General features: G+C 31.6%; 2 protein-coding genes across 3 annotated transcripts; one reads left to right on the top strand and one right to left on the bottom strand.

Annotated features, from left to right (window-relative positions):
• Window positions 1-1,801: 1,801 nt before the first annotated feature.
• LOC106132333 (neuroendocrine protein 7B2) lies at window positions 1,802-18,858 on the top strand. Of its 2 annotated transcripts, none has more exons than XM_013331700.2 (6): window positions 1,802-1,814; window positions 6,257-6,347; window positions 6,583-6,803; window positions 6,929-7,086; window positions 7,707-7,891; window positions 8,161-18,858. In XM_013331700.2, exons 2-6 carry the CDS (start codon window positions 6,264-6,266, stop codon window positions 8,227-8,229), a joined length of 717 nt encoding a protein of 238 aa, XP_013187154.1. In that variant the 5' UTR covers window positions 1,802-1,814; window positions 6,257-6,263; the 3' UTR covers window positions 8,230-18,858. The 2 variants fall into 2 exon arrangements, with proteins under 2 accessions (XP_013187154.1, XP_060803746.1); XM_060947763.1 differs by lacking the exon at window positions 1,802-1,814 and adding an exon at window positions 1,831-1,970.
• A 746-nt stretch (window positions 18,859-19,604) lies between these two features.
• Window positions 19,605-22,035, bottom strand: LOC106132340 (gremlin-2). The gene is made up of 2 exons (XM_013331709.2): window positions 21,919-22,035; window positions 19,605-21,811 (listed from the first exon to the last, which is right to left on the bottom strand). Exons 1-2 carry the CDS (start codon window positions 21,946-21,948, stop codon window positions 21,155-21,157), a joined length of 687 nt encoding a protein of 228 aa, XP_013187163.1. The 5' UTR covers window positions 21,949-22,035; the 3' UTR covers window positions 19,605-21,154.
• Between the last annotated feature and the right edge of the window lie 2,382 nt (window positions 22,036-24,417).

Here is a 24,417-nt window from a genome sequence, read left to right as displayed (position 1 = left end):
GGGTGGCTCTTATAAGCTTAGTTACAAAATTAGTTTAAAATTTTCGAGCGGAAGCGATGGGGAATATGAATATGGATACATGTAAAATAAAGTATGGTGTGTATAGGTATGCATGAACTCTGGAAGCTCCTTCCCCTAGCTTTATTTGGGATAAAACTAATCTTCAGAAAATAGTAACATCATCTAGGACATTTCCTGTGAAGAAAGAGAGGTATATATGTTTGACGGCCTCTGTGGCGCAGCGGTAGTACGCTTGTCTGCGACACCGGAGCCTCCGGGTTCAAGAGAAGGGTTCAAAAGATTGGAAACGAGCGTTCTCTGATTGACCTGGGTCTTGGATGTTTATCTATAAAAGTATTTATTATAAAATATAGTATTGTTGAGTTATATAAAAAAAAGTTGTGAACCTATGTAATTTTGTTTCTTGTGTTTATCACTCTTGGTATTTTCTGTGTACATAAATTATTAAATAAATAAAAGATCCGTTTTCTTCCCACTGAAAGCCGAATGGCTATATGTAGTTTGAATTAACCACTAAAACTACAGAGAGTCACCTTCTCTGTGACTACAAGCCTTGCCTGGAATCGGCCAAATTCTCGCTCTATTTTATGTAACGTGATTAACTATATGTGGTAATTTTCAGAAATGTTGCTTTTTATGGTTTTATCTGTCTCTTTGCAAAATATCATCAAAACCGTTTATTAATTACGAACAAAAATACATACATATCCTTTCTCTGTATTATACTAGTATGGATAGGCTATATATTGCTACGAGTAAATTTTAAATGAATAATTGGAATTTAATATACCAATACAAAAAAGAATAGGACCACTCCATCTCTTTCCCATGGATGTCGTTAAAGGCGACTAAGGGATAGGCTTACAAACTTGAGATTCTTTTTTTAGGCGATAGGTCTTGCAACTTGTCACTATTCGAATCTCAATTCTATCTTAAAGCCAAATAGCTGAACGTGGCCTATCAGTCCGCTCAGGACTGTTGGCTCTGTCTACCCCGCAAGGGATATAGACGTGATTATATGTATGTATGTATGTATGTTCATATCAAACTACGCTATGATTTTCCCGAGAACTTTTGATGTAGTGCTGCCACCTAGCGTACTACATAAGTACTTTTATATAAGTGCGTTGCTTTACCAAGTATTGTAATAACTTACACAACTTGGCGTCGTAAGCTTTTAATTGTATCGTGCTGCATGTTTAGATGGCATTCTTGAATAAAAAATAAACAACAATCTAATTAAATTCTTCCAAAGCTAGATATTACAAAAATTATTAAACGGTTTTGATATCTACCTAATCTTTGTATTATTTATTTCATTTATATGTTTATGTAACCATAAAACGGAGAACTTATAAAAATTCGAAAAATTATTTACCTATTAGACTCAATTACTTATACCAAACATGAGAAGTATAGGTACATAAAATAAGAACAGGAACTGCCTGTCATCAATCATGTCATAAGATATTCATTACCTAATTTTTCTACGCACTAGGGTATTCTGGAAATAAAAATACTTAACCATTTAATGAATAATTAATCGGAAAAATCATTACGTGAAAAGCTGGGTTTATTTCAATACTGAAATTATTTTTCTATTAAGTATTTGATGAGATACCCAGTCAAATTGACTGCAATTGAAATAGAATTAAATTATTATGACTATAAAGGTGAATTCATGAAAATGTTAAAGTTGAAACTACCTGCGTAAATGGTTCTACGACGCATGCGTAGCCTCATCGATCTGAAACTCTGTCTGCCCGGCTCATTCCCCCGCTGCTAACAAATTGGTGAGTACCCTTTCAAAATTTCTCGTGACCCCACACAGTGTTATCATTATTAAACACCACATTTCCATACTAATTCATAAGAAGTCGACAAAAAACAAGTGCATGTACCTAGCAGTGGCGCTCATTATTATAATCGCCAGTTTGGTCAAACTGCACGTAAGTTATTTGTTGTTAATTACAGCTTCGTTCACTTCATATAATTTTCATTTATAAATATCTATATATTCTTTCAGATTTTTAATTTATACCTTCAATTATTTATTTATATGTATTGTATACATATTATTCAACAAAAATTAACACGTCATCTATAACCATTTTATTTGTGCGATACCGTAACTTACACCTAAATTTTGGATCCGAGCAGATTATGTAGTTATTTATAAACCCACCTACAAACATATATCTTTATCTTTGCCACGTGTCCATTTCCATATTTGTAGAATAGCTGGTACCAGCTACGTAAGCTTTATCATGTGATTTAACAAAAATCTAATAATAAATATTCTACTCCTACTCACTCGTCGTACTTCAAATCAACTAAGTTTTTATCTCAAAATGCCTCCAAAATATTTGCAAACACTCTTATCTATGTCGACTATTTAAGGTACTGATTATTTGCGATAAACTTTTATCTCATTTTGTTTTTCTGTTTTATATGCGAAAAATATTTCACCCAAAAATATTAAAAAGACAAATTTTCTTGATTTTATTTGAGACGAAATTCTGAATTGGCCAGCGCCATATTGAAGATCGTGTTCTGTTTGCCACGTTGACAACGCAACAGGTTGAAGAGTCCGTATAGATATTAATACCTCTTACCTAATGAAAATTATCTTGGCAAAAATGATACAATACAAAACTGATCTCATACAAATAACTTTTATCATTTTTGAAAAAAGAAAACATACATTTATGTTCAGTGTTTCATTTAATTAAATTATGGAACAATACGGGATATTTTAACCAGAAGTGAAACAAAAATTTAATGTCATTTCGCCTAATAACAGAAAGTAAAAATAAATTTCTAATGCTAAAAACAAATAATCTCTGAATTAGATTTTTTTAAAAACTTAACAGCCAGTGGACTGATTCGCCATGTCGTAAATCATAGCTATCAAAATGGCGTACCAGTAATCAATAAATCTAGGTTCAGCCCGCGTTGCCTAGGATGCATCTATTTTTGGCTGCACCGAGGCCTGCGCCGTAGCGTCCATCATATCGACGTTGATTTCAATAAGCCGGGTGTCCGGAGCAGCAACTCAACGGCACATACTCGTAATTCAATGAGTGTACCACATAATTTACAGAAAATCTACATATGTTCAGCGAAAGCACGTTTTGCCGAAAACGAAAATTTATATAACAAGATGCTAGGTTTATAAAATCAAATAGTGTCGGGTTCTGCCTGTTGACGTAGGTACCTACTGATAATTTTAATTATTGATTAAATAAATATTAAAAATTATAAAATAATAGGCGGAACCTGCTTTTGGTGAAATGTTCCTATATACAGCAGATACCCGATCCATATATCACGTCTTACGGCCTAGACAGAGCCAATATTGGAATGATGAAATTACAATTCAAAGATATTTTTATAAAAAAGTCTTGGCAATAATGTCTAAAACAGTACTTGTCATGTGGTGATTCTAAAAGTCTGAAATAACTTTGTTTTTCATTAGTATAATTATTTAAATTGTACGCTGCTAAAGAGTAATATTACCTACACACTTTGAATTTATTAAAATTAAGCTTATGCTTTTGAAAAATAAAGGCCCGACAACCAAACGGTCTGTGCAGTTCACAAGGAACTATATGTTTTTATTACTGAAAGCCCTATAAACATATTTTATGGAATATTTTGACCATATTTGCAGACTGTTTACTCTCAAATAAGTAATAGTGTTGAGTTCATTTGGTTTTTATGTACTGTTTTTATTACTTGTTGAGCTCAATTTGCCATATTCGAACAGTTCATAAAATTTTATGAGACATTTAGTATTTTTTTGTTGATATAAAGTTTAATATTATGTTTGTTTATCACATTTGAGGAAAGTAAATGACACAAAAATATAGTGTGTGTTTAGAATTTCTTTCAGAATTTCTGCGTGAAAAATATAAGAAACCGACTATGGAGTTTATGGGAGAATAGTTTATTCATTAGACAGATTTTTTTTACTGTAACTACCTACGCCGATGAAAATTAATTAAAACTAGAATTGGCCGGAATTTTTGTTTCAGTTTAGCACTGTTTTAATAGAAGAAATCGCTAAGACTAAGCTAAGACGCATTTTCAAAACTTGATAAAGCCTTTAAATCCAGCAAACGTATATAACAAGAATAGCGTAACGTCCACCCACGTCGGCGCCCGCGCACCTGTCACCCTGCACCGCACACGCACCTCATTCACAACATAAAGTCATAGACTTTATTCAAAATGGATGGTTACACCTATCCATTAAAATTAATTCTTGAATTTCCTGATATCATATACTATATTATTTATTATGGAAGGAAATATATGGAAAAGAACTAGGGTGATGCATATTTTAAGAAGTTAGATACTACTTATTGTAAGTTATTTTAAATCTTAATCAATACTGAAAAAAACTATATCATGGAACTAGGTCTTGCAAGAATCTTTACGATATGTACTGACTATTACTTTTGTATTAAATCGTGATAAGCTGCGAGCGTGGAAATATCAATACGAAAATAACATCAAATATAAAAACATTTTTGAATTATGCATTAAAGTAGAATTTATTAACAAAAATATCAACATTATTTCTGATCATTATACTCCGCGTTGGTCTATGATCATAGAAAGCTTGAATGAACATTAGTAATCGCTTTTATCGTTGCCAGTTTAAGTAAGTCTGAGTCTAGGATATTTTGTTGCATTTATATACTCAACGCAAACTACTTGTTTCAACAACCGGTATTTTATCTCACACTTTGTGAAATTGAACTCTGTAGGTAGGTACTTTCTTGTGGATTTTTCCAAATACTGACAAATATTTTTCAATTAATTGAGAAATTTTCTTCATAATGATATCTATTTCTGTACCTTTCCCCACATAGCCCAATCCGAACCTATCAATCAATACCCTGAAATTATTTATCAACGATGAAAGTGTCCATCAAATCATACAATCCCTTTCAAATTACCGGTTCCTTGTGTCTACACTTATAATTGTATCCACAGACACAAAATCTTTGATATTACTATTCATTACAAATTAATTTTACAGCTCCTAGCTGTACTGCCAGACTGTCATCTCTATTTTTTGAGATTCTACTTCAGATATGACAGTCCGTCTGTCAGATTTCAAATAAAATTATTAATTGTTATGAGAATTAATGACGCACCTTTAATTTAACGTTACGCGATCAAAGACGCCGAACAGCAAACCGTTTTGATATCATCTTAATCGCCCTCCCACGCTGGCTGCACAATGGAACACGTTTTTTTTTATATTATTTACAAAAACATTAACAATGATGTTATGTCATGTATCGTTTGATTGCTCCGCGTCATTTGTTAATCGAGAAATTAGAATAAAAAATTTGGGACTCGTTGCTATGGATAACATGCCCAGGCGTTTAGGATTACTTGTTATGTTTATTAAGAAAAGTTTTCGAGATAGGCTGCTTTCGAGCTTTACCGTAACCGTAGTTAAATAGCTCTTTTTAATTTCTAAGGCTTTAAAAATATCTGAAAGTAGGTAGGGTCGTAACCGTCGATTACAAAAACTATAACAATTCTGCAAATTTACAACATAATTATCAATATATCCATTTCACACCAAGTGTCACAAGAACAAAATATAACACAGTTTTATATAGGACTACAGCCAACTTTACCAAATTCCCAAGAAATTTGCCTTTACAACCGTAACATACAGTTCCATGCAGGATAACATGATATGCGGCTGACTATACACCAAGCCACTGATGACTATGATATCATTATTCACATCTTCGCGTGTACAACTATAATTAACAAATTAAATAAATCATTAATATGAAGGTACTTAAACGTTTTACTGAATGGTAGAAGTCTTTCGATTAGTGTGATTCAACTTGCAAATATTATTACTCGAACATTTTACGTACATATAAACAACGTTTAACTTCCTTTAGACTATTTTTCAAAATAAGATCTACTTAGGTACTTTCTTGTTCATGTCATCTATACGATCTAAAGTCTAGATTCTATATAGAAGTAGAGCAGGGCCTACCTATTTGAAATACATAACTACATACCTTTTTTATATTTTTCATATATAATAAAATCACACTCATTTTATTTTCATTATATAATTAAGTATTTATGTAGTATAAAATTTTATTAAATTATCTTTTTCATTTTCATTATTAATCGGCAAGCTACGCTATAAAACCTTAAAATATAATATGAAGTTATTCTTCCACAGTTTCGTTATGGACCGCCACGAGTTTCTGGTTTTGGCGCTAAGCATCGTCGGAACCATGGGGTTTATCCCCCCTGGTTCTATTGGGGAAAAGGTACCTCAATATATATAGAAGTCTCATTAAATTAAAGCGTATTCAAATGAAAAATATTTTAAACATACATACATATAAACACGTCTATATCCCTAATGGAGTAGACAGAGCCAACAGTCTTGAAAAGCCTGATAGATCGCGTTCAGCTGGATGGCTTAATGAAATAAATGAGAATCAAATAGTGACAGCCTATCGCCTATACAAAGAAATCATTTTAAAAATCAGATATTTTCAGGACCATATGCTAACGGAGGTCCTTCTCCGCGAAGTGGTTGAGCGTATGGGTAAAGATTTCAATGATGCAGCTTCGGGTTACTTGGACTTTCCCAGTGACCGCCACCTGGCGATGATAGCCCGAGCCAACAAGGAACTGGAGAACGAACAGATTGACTATGACTCGCTGATTGATGGGAATCCCAGCCCCAGTCTGCGTGACCAAGAATATCTGCAGCACAGGTATATATTCGAAAATTAAAATCTAGAGAGGAAAAATACGTCATTCTTTTGATTATCAACTTTTGTATTATTTTTGTTTTTTTCACATGCTGGTTTTTTATTATAAGGTTCTCTTACCATTGTAGTTCCCTCTGGGGGCATCAGTACGTAACAGGCGGCGCAGGAGAAGGCAAGCAACGCCTCCAACCCTCAGGGTTGGTGCCCAACCGACAAATGGTCAAGACCGATGCTGTCTTACCTGCATACTGTAATCCACCTAACCCGTGTCCTGTTGGTTATACAGGTAAATTATAGATACTACAATAAGTCAAATATTCTTTATTTAGATCAACAAACAATGACAAAATAGAAACTTATTATAATTTGTGCCACCAACAGCGTTCACCAAAAAGGTTTAAACATAGTATAACTATTCAATAGGTTTAAAGAGGGGTGATAACATTTTATACTAGCTAATAATTTCAGAATCGGCCTCGTTGGTTTAAACCAACAATGGTTAAGAGGCCGATTTGACTTCTTTCCTACTGCACTGTTGCTTTCTCCCACTTCTTTTGCAATAGCTAACTGTTTACTCGTACATTCAAATATTTTTATTTAAATACATGTCTCCCAGCACAAATAGAAAAAGGAATAGGACCACTCCATCTCACTCCTATGGATGTCGTAAAAGATGTCTAAGGGATTGGCTTATATACTTGGGATTTCTCTTTAGGCGATGGGCTAGCAACCTGTCACTATTTGAATCTCAATTCCATCATTTAGCCAAACAGCTGAACGTGGCCTTCAGTCTTTTGATGACTGTTGGCTCTGACTACCCCGAAAGGGATATAGACGTGATTATATGGATGTATGTAAATAATATTTGAATACACCTTTTAATGTCAATAAATTTATTTATTTTAGAAGATCAAGGCTGCATCACGGAATTTGAAAATACGGCCGCTTTTAGCCGCGAGTACCAAATGGCCCAGCAATGTATGTGTGACGCGGAACATATGTTCAGCTGCCCGCCGGAATCTTCCTCTGAACTAGACATGGGTTTTCCTGAACATCACAAAAATCTGGTTGCTAAAAAATATAAGCCCGATGTGAGTAATTAATAGTGTAAACAAATTTTTTGATGTTTTAAAACAAGGTAGATTGAAATATCTACGCACGACGCGAACGCACTACGCACGACGATATACTACGATTTTAAAAGAATTTTATAGACATATAACACAGGCATCTTTTAAGGAAATTTTCAATGAATTTCAAAGAAGCTAAATCGCAACATAGTGGCTAGTGACTAACGCTATTGAGCAAAAGAGCAGATTCTTTCTTGAAATACAATAATTTGTATTTTTGTTTATTTCAGAATCCATATCTGATGGGGGAACGCCTACCCATAGCAGCCAAAAAGGGTTTTGAAGTAAACTCGTACTAAATTACTAAATAGATAAGTCCTTATTAAAATAATTAGTGTCTATTTAACATTGCCTAAGAAAATTTCGCTCAAAGCGACCTATACTTTCGTAAGTCTTGGTGGTTTTATCTAAGTATAAAAACACTTCTATTGCAGCCTCGTTAGTTTCATATTTCAAGTGTATTTTTGATAGAATTGTTAATATCCAGTTGTGGCAAATTCTGGTCAAAATGAGTCGAGTCACGAGTCCTGATAGAATTTATTTTTAATCATCAATCTTTTCATACAGCTCGTCTGTTAAGGGTAGGTATTCTTGACTTGACCTTTCGCCAGAACGTTTCCGATAAGAACGTAAGTAGAGAATGTAGATTTAGGTGCACAAATGGGCTTTACAATTATGATTTTTGCTTTTTCGGACATCAGCGGTAACATACAATAATTAATTACATGCATCTAAAAAATGTCCCTGTGTGTTTGACGTAATAAATCTATTTCTATTATGTACAAAAAAAGTTAAGAAGTCTTCACGTTGCGCCAATAAAATATTTGAAATTAACTACATATTTTGAAAAACTTTAATCTGAATCCTCTGGTACAAATCATCACTTTTACAAACATGTCCAATTCAGGCATAAACAACATGTATGTTATATCTCTACGAAGATATTATTTAAATGCAAAAAATATCTTAATTATTAACCAACCCTGTAATACAAGTTTAAGTCAAGGAGCATATCCATTCTTCAAATTATGAATATTCTATATTAGTGTGAAATAAATATATGTTTAAGGTGAAAAAACTTGTCGCAGATCCAAAAATATATAAAGATTAGCTGTAAAATATAAATAAAAATATTATTAGCTTAATGTAATTATTTTCCATTATCTTAACAAAACGTCGACGCTGTGAATTTTGTTAGATGTAAATATTGCTTAATATAAATTTTCGAACATTAAGTTTTTTAGGTTTACTTATGTACTAGCTTAGTTTTAAGACATTTACTACAGCTAAGTTCTACTGGCCGAATATTTAGCGATACTACTTATATATATTTATCGTCTTAGGACGATAACCTGGTTAACAAAACATAATTTCTTCTGCTGAATAGTAGGCAAAATCACATCAATAAAGACAAAATCAACCAAAAAAATATGTAGTTTCTTAATGGTTCAAAAAGGGCTTTATCTTGTTTATTTTAGATGCATGTAGATTAATCTAAAATAAACAAGAGAAAATTATATAATATGGACATACCAATTTTAATATGTACTGAAAATCTGACTGATGATAACTTTATTTAGCTTATAAATATTTGTCTATATTCATGTAACGTTGGGTTCGCATGTAAAATCAATTTTCAATTAATTTAAATTACTTTATCTTAATAATTTTAATTAAATGAACTACGTGTACTTAGTATATAATTAATTGTAATAAACTGAACATAAAATGTCAAAGGTGTTAAAATATCCTTATAGTATAGTTTATATTTAATGAAATTAGGTACACTAACTTAAGAAGGGGTTTTTATGGAGTGGCACAGAAAGATACATTTACAAATTAATCACTAAATAACTCGATATTCGACTAAAGTCTACCTGCATTCAAGTAAAAACAAGCAATTTTTTCCTCTAGAACTCTGCTCTAACGTAGTTCTTGTAAAAAAAAATGCGCCGCTACCTGCTATATACTCTAATGCCGATTCAGATATGGAAATAGTTAAACACTTAAAAAAATAATCTACATTGGTCTGAAAATGTCTGAAAAATATTTCAATGGGAGGGTACCAGTAAGTAATTATCGGTAAACAGTAATAAAGATTATAATAATTATATGATTATATATATTAAGGTATAACCCCAATTAAAGTCTTCCTTATTAGAAGTTAAAAAAAAAAACATTTTGGTCCGTTAAATTTCTTTATTACAAGTAAATTTTTCTTTATTAACGTTGTAGTATATATATATATATTTTATTACTAACGCATAGTTACGAATGTGTGTGTTAATATGTTATATCATTTCGTATTATATCCCATCACCTCATACTTTTAAATCATCGAAATTCAGCAATAAAAAAAATAAAAAAAATGTAATCAGAAACATAATTTAGACATACCTATGTGATACTAATTTATTTTCTTTTAGTTGTCAATTAAATTCATTTTCAGCTAAATATAAAATACTGCTTCGGATAAATTATGCTGCTTCCGAATGGCATGTTAATAATTTTCAAACGTCTGAGTAATTCATGAAAGTAGATACAGTACAAGGAACAGTACTATATTACAAGAACTTTAATAATGCTTAACAAGCACAATACTTATTACTTCCATGGATTAACTAGAGAGTTTAGGAAACATAAATCAAAAGCAAATGTTACTGACCACTTTATTTATATTTGCTGATCACCATTCATATTCGTCATTGCATCACATTACATATTTCATTAATTTATTTCCAAAAGTATATTAATGATTGTTGATTTTGGTTAATTTAGATGAATAACTTTAACATTTATTTGTTTGAAAGTTTTAATAAAATTATATTCTAAATTCAACTGTAAGTTTAGAATAGTATAAATGAAATTGTAAGAGCAAATTGCCAATAAAAAGAATGTATAGGTATTCTGTTGGTTAAATTGGACAAGTTTCCTAAATTACTTAAGTAGTTACTAAAATAGAAACCACAGTATTTCACCTATCTAAAAAGATGTGTTTTGTATTTAGAAAATGTTGTCCACATTAACCAATAGTAAAATGAAGATTTGTAAATTAGCATGGAGGGTTAAGCCGGTCTTGTTACTTAATTAGTAAATAAGCTATTATTAAAAAATGTGTAAGATAGTAGAAGGAAAATTTTGTCCTAGCAGCAGAGAGTCACTCTAGTCATTTGTAGTGTGTAAATATCTAGTCAGAGAACAGATTATATTTATATTCTATTTTTGTAATAAAACACAAAAATAAACAGATAAAAATTAATAGACTCATATCCCTAAAATAGATATTACTTGAATCATTTATTTTGAAAGAATAAAAGTAATGTCCATAGATCAGGCATTCGCTCATATCATCATTATATTCTCATCTCTTTAGATTGAAACAAAAATCCAAAGTTTGAAATGTTCCACGTACAGTTGTTCAAAAAAGGAAATACAAAAATATACCAAAAAAATATTTTGGGTGTTTTGGACAAATCTCTAAATACCTACTTAAAAAATATCTGAATGATCTATAGACATTTTATTTCATAGCTCATCCTTAACCATAGCCAACGTAGAAAACCGTTGAGATCAGAGTCACCTAGTTCCTTATCAAATCCGGTGAATTCGAAAATGCAACTGAATCTTTTCTAATTAATATTAAGGGTAGTTTTACTGTTATAAAATATGAACTGTATTTTTAAGCAAACCGTCTTAAAATGTCTACGTATAATTGATTTACGACAGCAACAGAATGCACAACCTCTTTGTAGGTATGAAACAACTTTAATGGTATGATTATTAATCAATCAAAATATATGTAGACATTTTAAGGCGGTGATTACTCACTATTCTGTACATTGACATGAAAAATAAGAAAAATCGCCACTAACAGTAGATAAATAAAAATACTCGTTCCTGACACAGAAAGGATACGTTTTAGGTTATATTAAAAGATAATGTATGTACATAATGTTCATGGTGTATTACGTACCAAATACTAGATATTAACAAAGGGTCTACATATTTTGATGGTGAAGGGATTAGAAATTATAATTAATATAACTAGGAGTTTCCTAACGATTAACATGTACGTTAAAATATAAGTCTTATTTATCTATAACAATATTTAAATTTTTCAGTCATAAACCTACACCACTGGTGTAGGTTATGCTCTTTTTAGATATGGGCCATAAATAACAGTAGTGTGTAAATAGCTTTAGTATTTAAATTTCTATAAAAAAAGAAAAAGGAAAAAAAGGTTATATTTATAAGATTTTATCTCATATAAATAAATTACGTACAATTCCGTGAAGGACTATCATGCAGCAATCCACGTATAACTATTACTTCTGAGAATGTTTTATGTAACTAATAACAAACCGTTAATTTACGAAGTGTTTGTAAAGGCTTCCGTACACTGTTGATAAAAAGATATGTAGAATACTCCACTCAAACTTCAAAATGTTAGTCAAAAAACTGACTTAAATTCATAAAAAAGGACTTAAAAATTGAGGTTAATGATACATTATAAAATATTCCTACGAATTATTCACATAAAACTAAGCCCAAATATGTTAGAAATATGCTTAGATATACGTTAGTATTAATTAAAAATAGTATCATTGTGTTAACAATGATTAATTAAAAATAGTATCATTGTGTTAACAATGATACTATTTTTAATTAATAGTAGGCGGTAGCTGTAGGTAGTTGTTCTCGGAATTGCACCATTGGTAAAAAGAATAAACGATGTACATTGTCGTAAATAAACCAAATCCCAAAAGAGAATAGTGTGTACATAAAGTTTAAGACGTAAATATATTTTTATTATAGCATGTTTTGACATCCATCTAAATTCTTTGCTTACACATAAAACCTATACTATTTATTTGGGCAGACAAATGAACATACTGCTTAATCCGTGGCAACATTAACATAAATCAGCAAAACCCGAAAACTACGGATACCATTGACACATCTTGGGCCGTATGCGATTTTAACTCAATGTCCGTACTATCAATGAGGGAATTTCTTAAGACCTGAATATGATCAAAGATGTGGCTACTTTGTTGTGAATTGAATTGTAACTTACCCATTTTTCTATAAGAGCAATTTCAAAGTTCACCTTATTGCTTGCTGTACAGATTCCCAAGAAAGTAGTACCTCTATAATGGAAAATTCTGAATCCCTCATTGGCCAAAATGAATATGTTACGAAAACTGCCATTAAAGATAAAATTAGAAATAAAAGTAATAAACACGTTGACACTAATAGAAATCTTATTTCCCAGTAAAAAGAATCACCATCATGAAGCTTACAATAATACTCGTAGATAAAAATTGCTTAAAAACCACACTTAAGGTACTTATAAAAAAGGACGAAAACACCAATATCAGCATATTCTCTAAAAAAAATTTATCTCATACAAAGTTTTACTTTGCGCATTTAATTATGTTTTACCTTTCTACGAATATCTCTCAAATTCTTTCTAGTCGTACTTATATAACTAATAGAACATATTAAAAGTTCAGACAATCAAATTCTAACAGATACAATAAATATACTAGAAAATATGAATTATAAGTTTAGATAATAATATTGGAGATAATAATAGTACCGTTACAAACCTCGTCAGATTACACTGTGACCGTAATAGATAGCATAAATAATAAAAATAGAATAAGTTTATTCTTAGTAGTTTAGGTTCAGTGAAACCAATAAGATGGCCCGCATCTACGATCTAACACTCACATATTTTGACTTAATCAAAGGCGCAAATCGGATAATATCAGTTTTTTTTTAAACAATTATTTGTAGAAACTCATAATCATCCACAAATTCCCCGAACTTAATTCAAAACCTGATGAGAAAATTAAATCGCATAACTGTGTGGTGTCACACAAAATACATGTCACTAAAAATATCTCACTTTACCTAATCTTACGCCTTTTGAAATTATAAATCAGTTGAGTATTTTAAAGTCACCTTTTCATATACTTAAAACTACTTACCAATACTGTAAAATGTCCCATTATCGTATGAAGGTCTTAATTGAAGAGACGATATCATGTTAGTAAATGGACACGTGGTAAATTGTTTCTATGTGTTTTGGGTAATCGTCATCCAGATGCGTATAGGAAGAGAGAGGCACCTTGGTTTAGCTGAATCTACAAACAATACTCTCAAATTATATAAGATAAAAAATTGGTATATTAAATAACAACATACCTTAAATACATGTAATTTTACTCGTTAAGTACTATTTTCCCTAACCAAAACACCTCTTAATAATAAACAACATATTTCTAAGATTACTTTACCTATTCATCTTATATCAGAATAAGCATAAATTTTGTTTTTAACTTTTCGATATCGTGTAATTTACAGCGGTTCAATGCGCTTTATTTCTATACAGTCGCTGTTTTGCGGCCGTATGCACGTGGTTTAAGCAAATCTGTGCAAAATTCCCTTTTTAAACTTTCTTTCTTATTAATTGAACGACAGGTATTTTTGGTGTATTTTAATATTTATTTTAAGTCATTAATGTCTCAACCGTTATTTAAAAATTTCGTCATTTTGATCATCATCTTCATTTTATCTCCGCATGACTGCAAGTCTGCAATAAGATGGATATCTTTCATCACATTTAAATCAATGCTAAATATTTTATTAATGTTAAAAAAGTATTATTGTTTGCTGGAAAAAGATCTAAAATGAAAAAAAAAAGTTTGTAGAATAAAATGGGATTAATAAGGTAATTTATTAATATTATAAATAATGAAATGTAAGTTATTGTTGGCTGTAATCATATGTTAGTATTTAAGGTCTGAAAGACATAAAACATACTATAATAAGATAATAATAGTTTAAAAATCTTGTACATACAAGCCACAACGGCGTGCCACAGACAGCAGACCAAAGATTTTTTATTTGCGAGGGTTGAATGACCAAAAGTATGTCTCTTATGGAGCACTCATATAATCACACAATTATTTATTATTCTTCACCTTTAACCCATTTTTTGCACATAACAATATGTTAGACAACATCATTTACTCAATAAGGTTTCCTCGTTGATTTTACATTAATGTCTCAATATTAAAAATTATATAATTTTATATAAGAAATATCCTAAATTAAGAGTATATGAATACTTTGAGTATTTTGCGAAGCGTTTGTATTCAATTTTAAAGTACTTTTCACAATTTCTTAAATCAATCTGTTTAAAAAATAAGCTCCACGAAAATAAAAAATGATGCAATGTAATGAATGAACAACTTTAAGCGTTAGACTCGTATCAGTATAATCAACTGAGACTACACAAATAGACACATATGAAAATGTTTTTGGCTCTCATAAAAAGCTGTGCTTTCGGTGGATACGCCCTTTGAGCCTAAAGGTATAGCTGAAATAAATAAAAAAAAATATTCAAAAATCTTTGACGTTATTTTTTCATAACATATTTCGTTACTTTCATTACTTATATTTGACATGATAATAATTATTTTTATTTTACAATTCGGTTATCCTTTTATGGTTATATTTAAATTGTATTGTGTGTGCGTAGATTTATTCATTATAACTGTATAGTTTATGGTAATATCACATGTTACTTATGTAAAGTGTGCTTTTGTATATCCAGTTATTATATGTTTTACTTGCCTAATCCTATTAAGTAATCCTATTCATAATTTTGTAGAGGTTTCGCATGAAAACGAACGCATAAAATGATAGTCGGACGACAGCGGTGTACGGGGATACAGAATCGTTTACACCTTTATTAATTTAATAAGAGTCCCCTGTTTAAAAACCTAGTATAATTAATAATGCTTTGATTCGTATGTTATTTAAATGCACATTTTTAAATATTTTGAGGTTAAAATAAGAGCTATACTTTTTGTAATAATTGTCTTCATCCCTCGTCTTATTTAGCAAATAGTTTACTAGCAATTGTAAGTTATATTTACTATAAAGTTGAAAACGAGTAATGTAAATTTTAAACGGACAGTTTTCAGCGTATGCTTTACTAATTAAGTATAATAGTTATTAGGGCAGTTTTGCAGTGTAATTAACTAGACTTATAATTACTGTATATATTATATGTAAACCAAAATGTTTAAATCTGGGAACATTTAATTAACGAAAAATCAACCTGGTTGGTCGGAGCATCCTGCCAATCCAGAGTTTAGGTAATAGTTGTTTCCATTTGTTTAGAATTAAAAATACCTAGATAAGTTAAGTTTCTTTGCATAAATAATAAAAAATTTTATAATAGTGCGTAGTAAAAGCATGAGTACGTACACCATTTTATTTATTTTATGACTTAAATATACCTATTTATATGCTTTCATTATATTACGCCTTAACTGTCAAACAACCATTATAAAAATTAGTTTTCGTTTTACTCTTTACAAAAATATATTATCTAACCATATAATGATTATAAGAGGTCAAACATTTAAAATATTATACAGGGGTTAAAAAGCATTTATCTACTACTTACATCCATCTAACTCAAGATGATTATACGATAAGTATTATCACTTTATATTAGCTTGTTATTGTAGAGACCGTTAATACGTAATGAAACAAGTGAAATGATAAAGTACCTTATGACTAAGAAAGTGCCGAAATAACAAGTTGCAAAAAATTCAGTAAGTCCTTCTTCAAACATGTTATTATCATTATAAGATTTATCTTAGACATGTTGTTATTGCAGATCAATTGTCTCAAATCCAATGATCGCAGTAAGTTCCACATTTGACATGTTGTTATTGCAGATCAAATGTCTCAAATCCAATGATCGCAGTAAGTTCCACATTTGACATGTTGTTATTGCTGATCAAATGTCTCAAATCCAATGATCGCAGTAAGTTCCACATTTGACATGTTGTTATTGCAGATCAAATGTCTCAAATCCAATGATCGCAGTAAGTTCCACATTTGACATGTTGTTATTGCAGATCAAATGTCTCAAATCCAATGATCGCAGTAAGTTCCACATTTGACATGTTGTTATTGCAGATCAAATGTCTCAAATCCAATGATCGCAGTAAGTTCCACATTTGACATGTTGTTATTGCTGATCAAATGTCTCAAATCCAATGATCGCAGTAAGTTCCACATTTGACATGTTGTTATTGCAGATCAAATGTCTCAAATCCAATGATCGCAGTAAGTTCCACATTTGACATGTTGTTATTGCAGATCAAATGTCTCAAATCCAATGATCGCAGTAAGTTCCACATTTGACATGTTGTTATTGCAGATCAAATGTCTCAAATCCAATGATCGCAGTAAGTTCCACATTTGACATGTTGTTATTGCAGATCAAATGTCTCAAATCCAATGATCGCAGTAAGTTCCACATTTGACATGTTGTTATTGCAGATCAAATGTCTCAAATCCAATGATCGCAGTAAGTTCCACATTTGACATGTTGTTATTGCAGATCAAATGTCTCAAATCCAATGATCGCAGTAAGTTCCACATTTGACATGTTGTTATTGCTGATCAAATGTCTCAAATCCAATGATCGCAGTAAGTTCCACATTTGACATGTTGTTATTGCAGATCAAATGTCTCAAATCCAATGACCGCAGTAAGTTCCACATTTGACAAGTTGTTACTGCAGATCATTGTCGTGAATGATCTCTGTAAATTCCACATTTGTAATGTTTTTATTGCAGATCAATAGCCGCTTTTCAAATGTGAAAAAAAGCAAAAGGATGAGCAAATATGTACGTTTTATTTAAAGCGTTCCTGAGAAGTCTCTATAATTATTATTACACGAATCATATACAAGAATCACGTTTATTAAGAGATTACATGGCGTCAAACTCCCCTAGATTTTTTTGTAGAAAATTCTTGCTTTTACTTCTCACTTTGTACGCTGACTTTCAAAACTATGCTTACCACAATTCCAACTACAGTATTGTGAAATAGTGATAGAGTTTACGTAGTTTTGAAGCTCAGTGTCGTAATAAAAAGTATGCTTATGTATTAGAAATTTTATTTAGTGTAAGGACCCGTAGATATAAGACCCGAAAATTGTAATAAAGGTATAATTACCCCTGTGGTAATACGTGATGCAAGGAGAGCCCTTGAGTGATTTTTCTAATATATATGGATAAGACGTGCATTTTAAACTATGATTATTATCTAGTCATAATTATGTAAATTACTATACATAATTATGTAATTATAAAAATATCTCCAGAGTCAGGCATTTACTACGTTAAACGTAGTTAAGTAGATATTAGAGTAGGTATTGGCATTTTTAGAAAATTTAACAATCATATTATAAATAAATAAAGAAACGCAAAAACATAAAAATGAGTAGCTGTAAATATTATAGTCAATGTAAGTCAGATAAAGTCTAGCGACATTTTTTTTCCTTGGATATTATATAAGTAAAAAGAAATATGGACATTTACTTAGTCGTCTCGTACAATATACTTACTTTGGAACAGGGTCAGTTAAAAAAGAACAATGACAATCACGTAAACCAGAAACTGCATTACAAAAATTAAATTTAATAAAGCACATTATCCATAAAGGCAAGATATTTTTGCTAAAGACATAACAACAAACAGCAAAGAGTTAAAAATGAATAAATGTAATCGAAATTATTATTAACAGGATGTTAACAAGTTAACTATCACATGCGCAATATATCAATTAAACCGCTAAAAAAAATTCAAATATTTAAAACTTAAATAAAGGATTTAGGTGCAGTTTTTAATTGCGTTCTCCAATTTTGAGGATTTAAAAAATTACACACATTAATGGACACTTTTGATAAGAAAAAGTTGTTATTTTTGTCAAATATTAAAGATTTGTGTACCTAATAAGAATGAAGGGGATTATAATGAGGCTGCAATAGCAAATATTTATTTATATTTGATGTATTTAAAACCTTAAGTTTAATAAATTTATTCAATGTCGATGTTGTTTTATTATTTTGTTGTACCCACTTGAATTCTGTATAGTTCTTCTTGCATTTCTCGAATTAATCGAACAAAATAAATGTAATAATTACCTAGTAAATAAGTAAAAAAGCCCATGGACTTGAAACTGCACATATCCAAGATTTAACTAAATGAAGAAAGATATAAATATATTGTAACAGAACCCCAGGCTCCGAAACATAGAAGAGGAAGATGAGAGAAAAACAAAATAATATTGCTACAAACTCATAAAAATAAGTGCCGAAGTAATTTCGAGAGTTTTTCAAGTGCACAAATGGTCGGGTAAGGTAAAAATGCGTAATAAACAAGTTCAAATCCTACTGCTCCAATGGACAATGATAATTTTATCAAATATTACACTAATTTTATTGGTAATGGAAAGAGAAAATATCCTGAGGAAACCTACACGTTCAAATAAATGTACAGTATTCGTCACAGGGTTACCTCTATTAATGGAACTATAAATGATTTAAGAAATTTTCTAAATCAACATCTAAACAATAAATAAAGAGAAAAGATTTGTATGTTTGTAACGAATAAACCTAAAAACTACTGGAATGATTTTCACGAAATTTGGCACAGATATACATTAGACCTTCGGGAGTAATATTAGATTAGTAGTTAATATTAGATACGATGAAATTAAAACAAAGTTATAGAAATAATTATTATGATTTATTTGAAACAATACTGAAATACGTAAATCCTTAAAAGTCTGCAAATTTGACTGATTAAGATTATCCTCTATTACACACTTTTCAAATGCATTCTTATATAGCGAACGTGATTTTTTATTTCTCATATGTATGTATATATTAAACTGAAATTTAAAAACGGTGATGAAAAGTTACCTTGTTTTTCTTCACCCAACTTCACGTAGCCGGATATCGAAAGGGTCTGATATCAACAGATGTTGTTAGACGTTTTGATTTAAGATACCTTTAGTTTTAAGAGAGTCTCCGTTTCATATAGATACAGTAGATACCTATGTGTAAGAAATTAAAAAAAAATCTGCATTTATCAACAAACAACATGACGCTAACGTACACCAATTATAAGTACTAAAATCACATGACTTAATATATAGGAAGAATAGAATTTTGACAGCGGTAAGTTTTCACACAACTTTTTTTATATAGATATAAGTATAAGTCCATATGTCTATTAAGGACTAACCTTAATTCTGAAAATTTCAAATATAATTATATAACAATATATTTTGCTAAGTACCTACTGCTAAGTAGTGCTAAGTATGAAAAAGTTAAGTCAGTTCAGTATAGAACTTAAAATATTTACATTTACCGGATAATTCATATTACAGTCTTTCCTATTTTATTTCCAATTATACTTTTACTCTTTTCTCTAAAGTGAACTAAAATGATTACTGGGAAGTTTATTTTAACTTTAAAAGATATTAAAATCGAAAATATAGTAAAACAATAATATACCTAAACAATAAATACTGATCACCTCTGTGCATGAGCACTACCGCCTCTGTCTAAACTTAAATAACATCATACAAATGTTTTTATTATGTAAACAAATGCATATCTTGAGTGGTAGCAAACAGAGATCACAGTTATATTTCCGTTCTACCATTAAAGCTGACTGCCTACGTAAAGTCCATAATATCAAATTTATTTTAAACATAACCCGACAAAATTGCAACATTATTTTGTACCTACACTACATATATAATAAGCGTATTTTGATTAGTCTAGTTTACGCTAAAAAAATAAATAAAAAAAATCTACGAGAATCTCACAAGTTTCTTTTTTATTATGAATGTAGATAATAATGTTCATTATGCTCTTAATGCATTTTTATGATTTATGTTTTACAAATGTCCGTCACTTGATATTCTAATATCACACATTCTGTAATCGTATAAGACCATACTCTAAGAAGAATTACATTAGATACGAAATCTGTTCAACAGTACATCTTTTCGAATAAAGCCGACCACTACTTTAAGATCGCCATACTAACACAACACAATTAAAGCTTTTGCCTGTGAACGTGAAGTGCATGCATCACATTACGTCATGTCTATTGACGTATACGAGCACGATGGATCTGTTTAGTCAATCAATCCGTCCACAATTCAATCTGGAACAATATCGGCAACATATCTCACTCGCGAAATCAACACTTTCGACCTGCAAACTCGACCTGTTGCCTCAAAGGATGCTCCCATGACGCTTCACTCTTCGGCTGCAAGCCACAATGGTTGCACCGCCTCTGATAAAGAGGGTCCCATTCCAATTCACTATCAATTTACTCCTACGGGTAAACACTTGCACTGTTTTATTTTCTGTATACGTTTAAGTCTGTAAGGCGGATTCTGACCAGGGCACCGCAGCTTCACTGTCACCCATGTCATCTTTTTGGGCTTACAGACTGAACAAGACTTGAAGGCCGGCGGTGGTCGTTCCTCACTGTCTCGCCGCCGTGGTGCCCGGGGAATGAAAAATGAATTACACTGTCCGTAACAAAAATTGTTAATCACTGTCGTCGGTAAGCAACCTGGTTCGCGTATCCTTTGAACTAAGTGCTCCGTTTTACACCAATCTTCTTTAAGGTATTCCTTCTTAGTTACGACAAGAGCGTTTTTGGATGATTTAAGAATATTTCGGAAATCTGTTCCCGATGGTATTTCGGTGCTTTCTTCTAGATCAGGAGCGGAGATGACTAAGGTCTCAGAAGTGCCATCAGCATGGTTATTTGTCACGTATGTAGTGGCTGCCGAGGCTTGTTCAACACGTCGACGTTCTGCAATTAACTTTTCAACCTCCTTTGTGTTGATTATATCTAAAATTGAATCGCTCGGCTTAAACGGTCGTCTGTTACTGGCGCCAGCGCAGATATCACAGGCGGCTAAAATTGCAGCAGCCGCAAACCAAAATGATGGCTTGGTGAAGTAGTCCATCTGTAATAAGAAAATATTATATACATACATTTAAATACATTTTCTCAGCGCGTTATAATTGGTTATATAGAAGGTAGTGCTAAACGGATGTCGTGGGATTAACTCACGTTGACTCTGGAGCATATAAAAGGCAGCATTTCGTAGGACGTGCGTTGGCGTGGTATGAGGAGCGCTGCGCGTGCGTGTGCGCAGGGCCGGCCGGCAGAGCGGTAATGAACGCAAGAGCAAGCGCCTCAATGGACCAAGCACTCAATGAACCAGATGACTCACGCACCGCGCCTCCGTCATAGAGGCTTTACTAGCAACTGTTGTTCACAGAAGGGACAATTTGTATATAATGTCTCAGCCTAGCTCTCTCTCATTTAAACGGTTTTTCGGTTGTACTCTCCACCACACCTCCTTGTTTCAGAAGCGCCTCTTATAGCCAAGATATTTTTGTCAGCACAATTTAACAGGCTCCTTATACAACCTTTATGTGTTTCTCTTTCACATTTTCACATTTTCTTAATTTATTGTTATTTCTTATTAAATAACTTTAGGTTTTTCCCCTTTCATAAGTACCTATATTATGAAGCATATGCCGTTTGGTTCCCCGGCACCAATTAAAAAAGATTTGAACCACTCCATCACGTCCCATGGCTGTCGTAAAAGGCGTCTAAGGCACAGACTAATTAACTTGGGATTCTTCTTTTAGGCAATGAGCTAGCAACCTGTCACTATTTGAATCTCAATTCTATATAATTCAGCCAAACAGCTGAACATGGCCTATCACTCTTTTCAAGACTGTTGGCTCTGTCTACCCCGCAAGGGATATAGACGTGATTATGTAATGTATGTAAGTATGTTTGTATTATGTAGCATGAATATTTGTTTATTCGGAATATCCAGTGCTTACAATTATAATAAAATTAACAAAAGCGTTATGCTTGTGAAAATAAATTCAGCGCCACTTGTATCATGAGTAAGTATTAGATTATTTTTTTTATTTCTAAAAAACAAATATTTCTACTACAATTATAATATTCAAAATATAACAAATAGAACCAGTTATTGTTGTCTTTATTTCAATTTCTAAATTAAAATATAGTATAGTAAATATATTAAAATTGTTTATACTCATAATTTCTAGTTGTGGTACCTACTGCAAACAGAGTCTTCACAGGATGAACTGAACCAACGCCAATTTTAATAATAACTTTAAGCTTCTGTTCTTAATAATAAAATTTATATATACCATATCAGGTATCTTTTTGTTATGACCTCAATGATGCACCTTATTTATAGGCACAGAAGTCGCCCGATTCTCTCAATAAAGAAGAGATTTTCTCACCTACGGGTTGGCGCCAGCATTATATCGGATCGTGAGGCGCCGGCAGATGGCACCCCACCTCATCTCAAAACTCCACGTTTCCGCCCATTTGTGCTTCCCACAATGGCCAATAGCATGTCGCAGAATAATAATTACACAGAAATTAAAACTTGTCTAATTATATACCTATTATTTGCTCTTACCTTATATAAGGGAAAATAAATATATAGGTCTATTTTTACGCAGTTCTCCATATAATATTTGGAGGCGAAGTGATGCCAAATGATTTATTTTGACCGCGATGAGTCATACAAACATATCTAGCAAAACATTTGAACGCCCGACATATACTCGTACGTCGGGAATATCAATTTAGCGATTCTTTGGAGACTGTTTACTATGAGTTAATTCTGTTCAATTTTTAATTTAGTGGGCATAGAAACGTTGTTGTAAAGCGCATCCGGAGCCTTCTACGAAATGTAGGCGATGTGTGGGTGCCATCGCAGGTTCCATGGCGTTTTTAACAAAGTATCGTTAAATTATTCGTATGGCAAATCGTCTGACGCCGACGCGTTCGTGAATGTTGCAAGAATTACATAGCCTTTCTATTTCATCTCTATCTCATGCAGGTTTTGGTGTTATTTATCTACATAAATTTGTTGTTGTGATGAGGGGAAACGTTGTGAGGATACTGGCAAATTCAGGCAACCGGATGTGTAACAATGATTTACTATGGGTATCAGGTAGCTTCGGGTAAACACCTGACTTGATTAAAATCCAGGGTTATGGTCAAAGGCACACCCTGGGCTCCTCTCTAGAGAGATAAGGATGTAAAAAGAACTTTCGCTAGGAGGAAAAAAACCTATAAATAAATTTGTCTGACCAAAGTCGAGTAAAATAAATAATCTACTTAATCTTTATTCGTATAGGTAGGTATCTACGAATGTTCCTTTATCGAAATTCTTATATTACTTAGCTAGAAGACCTTTTGCAGAAATACTTTAGTAAATATATACAAATAATATTACGTCATCGATATTTGCACCTATAATTTTATGGAACACGATAACAATTAACAATTTAAATGTCTACAATAATTATCAATAGGTGACATCATAAATTGTGTACTTAGTTAACTAAAATAACGTATTGCGTGTTTAAAGGATTAATATGGATTCCAAGTTGTACGTATACAACTTGTTACAATCCATGTTACATTATTATATAGTTAATAATTCTGTCCAATAGTAACAAAGAGAAAATATTTGTATATTTACAACGAATAAACTCAAAAACT

Source organism: Amyelois transitella, chromosome 14 (assembly GCF_032362555.1).
Source record: "Amyelois transitella isolate CPQ chromosome 14, ilAmyTran1.1, whole genome shotgun sequence".
NCBI lineage: Eukaryota > Metazoa > Arthropoda > Insecta > Lepidoptera > Pyralidae > Amyelois > Amyelois transitella.
This window is presented reverse-complemented; position numbering and strand designations above follow the sequence as displayed.